At 34.5% G+C, this 7,584-nt stretch overlaps 1 protein-coding gene across 1 annotated transcript; it reads left to right on the top strand.

The window, feature by feature from the left end:
• The first annotated feature begins 1,127 nt into the window (after window positions 1-1,127).
• Window positions 1,128-2,254, top strand: LOC112015065 (protein FLOURY 1-like). The gene is given in 3 exon segments (XM_024047428.2): window positions 1,128-1,358; window positions 1,361-1,423; window positions 1,426-2,254. Coding segments are annotated over 3 exon segments (933 nt in total). The 5' UTR covers window positions 1,128-1,243; the 3' UTR covers window positions 2,181-2,254.
• Window positions 2,255-7,584: the final 5,330 nt, after the last annotated feature.

The following is a 7,584-nucleotide window of genomic DNA, read 5'->3' on the forward strand; positions in this document are numbered from 1 at the left end:
AAAATTATTTTGTTATAGTGTTTTCAATTTTCAATAATAAGCGGTATCCAAACAGACCCAACATAATCTGGTGGCCTTAAAAACATCAAACGTAGAGATACAGAGTGCGCTTGATCTTTCGCTAAAATAACGAATTTGCCACTCCCGCGCAGGTGCAGTTAATGACATTCCCATCTTTGGGTGTACCGTTGTATTATGTGGCCAAAACTCCCAGCCTTCAACGGTAAGAGGCATTAAAAAGTAAAAACAAAGATTAAAAGAATATTTGCAGTTATTTAGCTCCACTGTCTGCTGCAAGTAAGAATGCTAAAGCTATAATTCTCAAACTATTTTATAATTTTTTCTACAAATTATTGACGTGATAAATAGTTATTATACAGTAAAAAATTGATATTAATTGTGAGTTTAAATGAGAATTGTTAAGAATTTGCCGTGTTAATAATTTGTAAAGATATTATAAAAAGTTTGTGTATATAGCATTACTCCGAGACAAATTATAGATTAATTACTTGCAAATAATAACCTCAGCAATAAGATGTCTCTTACGTTTACTCTACATAAGATTTTTTTTTTTTTTTTTTTTGGATTTTAGATGAGCTCAAGATCTATATACATGAGACAACCTAAATATTCCGTATACATATACAGTAAAAACTAAAAGTGTCAATTTGAAACTTATCTCCTTATATCTTGTGTCTTAAATTTTGATTTGGATGACTCTAACAAAAAAAAAAAAAAAGATTTGGATTTTTTTTAATACAAGTTAAAACACTCATTGTAACAAACTTTTTTAAAAATAAATAAATAAATGCAGATAATCAGAAATTAAATACTATATCAAATTTATTGGATAACTGAACTGACTCATCATGTTGATTTGTCGGAGCCCTTGCAGTCCGTCCAATATATATCTCCACACTCTCTCCCTCGCTGACACGATAGATACATTCCCATCTCTCTCTCCCTTCTTCTTTCTCTCTCTATGTAGAATGTTAGTGGTACCATACTTCTACTCCTCTATTAACTTCCTTCTCCACGGTTCCAAATAGAAACTCGTATTGCATTTCTTTGTCTTTCGTTCCTTCTTCACAAATTCTCTTTTTTTTTTTCTTTTTTCTTTTTTCTTTTTTTTTTTTTTGTAAAGAAAATCATAAAGTTTCTTTTTTGTTCCTTGCTTATACTAAAAGTTTGAGCATTCCAACATTGAAAGCAAGGATCTTAGAGTGTAAGCCATTAGACCCACATGCAGATTCTGAGTCATTTTTGCTTATTGGTTGTCATTTGCACTGTTTTTAATTTGCATAAGAGGCTTTTGCAAAGCTTTTTGGGGTTTCTGGTTATGGACTGCGCTTCATGTTTACGTTTCTGAGTCAGGGAAATGGGTTTGGTTGTAGGTTTTTCGTGTTTGGGTTTTTCTCACATGTTTTCAATTTTTGGGTTTGTTTTATATAATTGGTTTGTGTTTGAAGTTTTTGCAATTTGGTTGGCACGGTAAGGATTTGATGCAATTTTTGTGTGAATTCAGAGGGAAATCAAGTGGTTTTAGAAATGGGGTTCCTCTAAAAAATGGTGCGGGTGAAGTATCTGATTCAAAGATTATGCCTTGTGAGCGTGAATCGTTGAAATTGTTGGAGAATTCAAAGTCACGAAACAGGCTGTGAATTCAAATGGTGATGCTTTGGAAGAGAATGATGATGACAAACAAAGAATGCCATGGTGAAGATGAAGAATTTGATGTAATGGCATTGAGAAAATTGGTGAAGATAGAGAGGCAGCGAGCAAATGGCTCTTATGCAGAGCTTGAGAAGGAAAGAATGGCGGCTGCATCGGCAGCAGAGGAGGCAATGGCCATGATTTTGCGGCTTCAAAGAGAGAAAAGCTCAATAGAAATTCAAGCCAATCAATACCGCAGATTGGCTGAGCAGAAGCAGCAATATGACCAAGAAGTGATACAATCTTTGCGATGGATTGTGATGAAACACAAGTCTAATAGGAGTTTGTTGGAAGATCAATTGAGGTTTTGTAGGCAAAAGTTGAAGCTTTGTAATATGAAGGGAAATGAAGTGGATAATGGACCTGAAGGAGTTGATGCAAGTATGAAAATTTTGAATTCCAGTACAGAACATGGTTTTGATGATGTGCTAATTAGTTCTCTTGACATGGATTCCTCAATGTTGTAAGTTATTGAGCATAACTTGAATAATACATTGATGTATCCTTTCTTCCAATATAAATTTTAGTTTATAAATGTAAATTTAGCCTTCTTTTTGTTTTGCCTTTGATTCGGTAATTTAAATTTTAGAAAATGTGACTAAGAGCTTGTTTGGATTAGGAATGGCAATTTTTGCCCGACCCGCGGGTACTCGGCCCAGCCCGACCCTAATGGGCCGAATTTTATCCTGTCTGATTAGGAATAGGGTCGGGTATGGGTTTAAAAAAAAAAAAAAAACCCGAAGCGGGTCCGGGTCGAGTCCGGGTTTAAAAAAAAAACCCCGAGACCCGACCCGTTTAAAAACCCAGAAACCTAAATTACGAAAATACCCTCATATATATAAACCTAATCTAACCCTAAGTCCTACATCTCTTTTCTTCAATTCAGCCTCCCTCCCTCATTTCAGCCTCCATCCGTCCCTTGCCTCCCTCGCCTCCCTCCCTCATTTCAGCCTCCCTCGCCGGTCAGCTCAGTCCGTCTCTCATCTCCCTCGCCTCAGTCTGTCCCTTACCTCCCTCGCCGGTCAGCTCAATCCGTCCCTCACCTCCCTCGCCTCACTCCGAAGCTCCGACGCTCCCTCATTTCAGTTCAGTCACGCCTCCGATGCTCGCCATCACTTCCTCTGTCGCCGTGGGTTGCAACATCTTCTTCACGCTCATCAACCGCCAATCAAAGCCCTTCTACGATTCCCACAACTCTCACTCCCCAGATTCTATCTCCGGTCCTTACTTTACAATCTCGATGAAAAATTTGCTCAATCTTTGTTTCATTCGTCTGTTGCAAGTTTTGTCTGTGTCAGCTTTTTTCTTTGTTTGGTTGCTCAGAAAGTGTGGAGGTTATATTTGTATTTTTGAATACTTAGCTTCAAATTGAAAGAGAAACTTACTGAGTGCATTTCAAATTATAGATTGCACAGTGTTGTAATTGTAGGTACTTGGATCTTGTTCTTATTGTGATTTTGGTTTTGATTTTCAAAATGTATAGAAGATGTTTAATTTAGGAAATTATTCAAGGTGCAATTTTTATCTATATGTTCTCAATGGAATACCAGTTATTTTATAATTTGTTAGTCTTAGATAGTTGTTATAGTTTTACATTGGTTTCAATTTCATATTGTTTTATATGTGTTTGGTTGATGAGAAAATGAGGGAAGAGAAATCGAAACAAGTTATAATAAATTTTTTTTTTTTTTTTTTCGGTTGGGCCTGTTTGGGCCCAATTCCTAAACGGGGTCCGCGGGTCTGGGATACGGGTTTTGCCCTGTGAGTCGGGTCCGGGTATAAAAAATCCGGCCCGAATCCGATCCGTTGCCATTCCTAGTTTGGATAGCATGAAAATTGAGTGATATCACTCAATTTTCATGATGCATCATCCATACTAAGTGGGATGATGAGTGGGTCCCACGGATAACAAACTGTTTGGCTTGATTTTGGTTGACTGTTTTCACGACTCAAAAACTCAAAATTTTGGACATAGATGATGGAAAATGAAAACAGAATTTATTTTTAAGAATTCTAAACAATTACTTTGTTATTTTCTAGTGAGAATTGAAAACGATAGTTCAGGAAATTCTACTTTGACGAAAGAAAGTCCTGGGAATTTAGTTTTTTTTTTTTTTAATTTTTTTTTTTAACATAAGGGAATTCAGTTTTTGAATCAACCAATTATAATATTATATCTCAAACACGTAGTATATTGTTTCTCAAAAAAAAAAAAAAACACATAGTATATTATAACCTTGGAGATAGGTAGAATGCCATTAACTAGGCCCAATGGTCCTTGACATTTTTTTTTTCTCCTTTTCTTTCAAATAAATTTGATATCTTGATACCGTTTATAATTTTATTTCAAACAAATCTGAGGTCTTAGAAACATTGCTCTCTTTTTCTGTTTTTTAACAGCTTATAGACCATAATCATTTGATTTGAACAATTAATCTCCTGAAATTTTAATTTGAATAATTAATTTCATATATACCAGCTTAGTCACAAATCAAATATTTTGTTCATATTTTCTAGTCAAGTCTAGTAGATTTAATTTGATGATGTGCAATCTTTTTGTTTTGTTAGATAGTGAGTGGGGGAGAGGTAGCGTTCAAACCAGATACATGGGACATCATCAAGCATGCTATTACCATTGCATTATCACTTAAACCCTCACATTAGTGCATTTATTTTTACACTCTTATTTCTTGAGAGTGTAAAAATGACACTCTGCACCAAACTTGATGGAAAAAAAAAAAAAAAATCTTTCCTCTTTGACATCTAATTGACCAAACTTTGTTAAATTAATATAACAAAAGTTTTTTTTTTTTAAATAGTTAAAATGTTTTGTATTGACCTCCATGGCAAGTTTCCAAAATTATTTTATCTCATAATTAAAATTCATTGTTTTAAATTTTTAATTAAAGTGTATTTTAAAATATTAAGTGTGAATTTTGCTTTTTTGCTCTTTTCTCTTCTTTTTTCAATGAGTTATGAAGAGAATTTCCATTGCAAGTGTTTTGGTACTTGATAAATTTTGCATCTTATTCTAAATCTATTAGTTTTTTTTTTTTACTAATCATGATTATATTTTTGTAAAGGGATTCTTATAAAAATTTAGAATATTTCATTACTAATTAAAAAAAAAAGGGAGAATGTTTTTAGAATATTTCTTTACTAATATTTCAAAGAATGGGTGTTTTTTTCTTCAGGTTTGTGGGGGAGTGTCATTCTTCCAAACCTCAAGAGAGGGGTGGACAATTAGGGCTACTGAATTTTGCAAACTTATGATTATGAGTCATAAGTCATAACTACCAAAAAAAAACCGTCTTCATTTTCAAACCGAACCGTCAACACTATATGAGTAAATCTTTTAAGAAAACTATCCCGAAAAGCCAAAACAACACTCAGTACCATAGTTAGTAAAATATGTTATATATATATATATATATATATAATACAGTAATGTCAATAAATATACTAGTGGGTATAATTTGGCATTTTCACAAAATTTTGTTCATATTTTCTAGTCAAGTCTAGTAGATTTAATTTGATGATGTGCAATCTTTTTGTTTTGTTAGATAGTGAGTGGGGGAGAGGTAGCGTTCAAACCAGATACATGGGACATCATCAAGCATGCTATTACCATTGCATTATTACTTAAACCCTCACATTAGTGCATTTATTTTTACACTCTTATTTCTTGAGAGTGTAAAAATGACACTCTGCACCAAACTTGATGGAAAAAAAAAAAAAAATCTTTCCTCTTTGACATCTAATTGACCAAACTTTGTTAAATTAATATAACAAAAGTTTTTTTTTTTTTTAAATAGTTAAAATGTTTTGTATTGACCTCCATGGCAAGTTTCCAAAATTATTTTATCTCATAATTAGAATTCATTGTTTTAAATTTTTAATTAAAGTGTATTTTAAAATATTAAGTGTGAATTTTGCTTTTTTGCTCTTTTCTCTTCTTTTTTCAATGAGTTATGAAGAGAATTTCCATTGCAAGTGTTTTGGTACTTGATAAATTTTGCATCTTATTCTAAATCTATTAGTTATTTTTTTTTACTAATCATGATTATATTTTTGTAAAGGGATTCTTATAAAAATTTAGAATATTTCATTACTAATTTAAAAAAAAAAGGGAGAATGTTTTTAGAATATTTCTTTACTAATATTTCAAAGAATGGGTGTTTTTTTCTTCAGGTTTGTGGGGGAGTGTCATTCTTCCAAACCTCAAGAGAGGGGAGGACAATTAGGCCTACTGAATTTTGCAAACTTATGATTATGAGTCATAAGTCATAACTACCAAAAAAAAACCGTCTTTTAACAAAACTATCCCGAAAAGCCAAAACAACACTCAGTACCATAGTTAGTAAAATATGTTATATATATATATATATAATACAGTAATGTCAATAAATATACTAGTGGGTATAATTTGGCATTTTCAAAAAAAATTCGTTTAAAACTTTTGGCAAAATAAAAAATGAAAACGAAAAAAGAATGATACATATATAGTATAGGTATAATACGTTTATTTTTAAAATTTTCACGTTGTAAAATATAGAAACGTTTATATACATTTTCAATAATAAATACAGTATTAATATTAGAAATTATTTTCAACACTTTAATTTGAAAAATCTACTATAATGGACAAAATAATTTAAATAAACATGATTAATAGAATATAAATATTCAATAAAATAATTCGTACTAAAACTATTTTATTATTAGTTAAAATAGAATGATAGATATTCAAAATTATTCCAAAATTCTGTTATGGGACTATAAAATTAATCTCATATACAAAAACTATAAAAATTAATCCTTGGGAAAGTACTAAAACTACAAGATGAATATATATTATTGTAGGGACCAGATTCGGGCCTCCTGGTGAGTTACAGGAGTGGACCTAAGCCCAGCTAGCCCTGCAATTAATTTGTAGAGAGCGGGGTCAAGAACTAGGCCCTAGTAAGGGGTGCAACGACCATGCGCGTAGTTCTCAGATGAATGCAAATAATGATGCTCCTGGCCTTTCTCTTGGAGCTTGCAGTTCTTATGACTTCCTTCGCGGTTGGTTATCATTGCCCGTCTCCTTTCTCTCTCTTTTTCTTCTTTTCTTTCTCTCTCCCCTTTTTCAAGAGGGGTCCCTTACATTATATACTCTTTCCCCATTGATCCTGGCCCTACATTTGTTGCGCAACCAGGCCACTACTTGAGTACTTGTCCCATCAGCCACCTTCCCATTCTTCCTGTGGGTTGCGGCAATCAAGGCAACACTGTTCTATAATCCCCTCCTCATCAATGCGGCCAGGACATTAGTTGTGGGATTTAATGTGGAGTGACAACTCGTCTTAGACTTGCTCCACCGCCGTGCTCCCATTGTTGACGTGTGGCACTTGCTCTTTCCTCCTCGGATGTTCAAGAAAACCCCCTGGATGGTGTGGTGCCTGAGTACTTCTATGGTCTCGAGTGTCCGAGGACGGAGTCGTCCTCGGACCAGTTCATTGGGACTGGACTTCTTACCTTTGTCCTCGGACCCTACATGCATCCTCGGCATGGGCTCTTGGGCCTGGTTTGAAGTGGGCCGAGGCTGCCTGACTTTCTGCCCCACAATAGCCCCTCAAAATCTTGCTACTCGCGTCCTCAGGCGAGAAGAAGGATTTTGACATCCTTGGGCCTGCTATCCAGTCGCTTCTCCCGTCAGTACTAGGTCTTTCATCTGCCACAAGGCGTGCTGACGTTCGAGCATCGAAACGTGCCCATTCATTAAATTCAGGCGGCTCTGTGCTCCCCACGTCTAATCGAGGCGACCCAATCTAACGGTGGAGGTTCTGCCTCGCATTTATGCGGGGGAAAACCGCAGTTCCTCGATTTGGG

The sequence above is a fragment of the Quercus suber genome, unplaced genomic scaffold, assembly GCF_002906115.3.
Source record: "Quercus suber isolate HL8 unplaced genomic scaffold, Cork oak 2.0 scaffold_267, whole genome shotgun sequence".
Lineage (NCBI taxonomy): Eukaryota > Viridiplantae > Streptophyta > Magnoliopsida > Fagales > Fagaceae > Quercus > Quercus suber.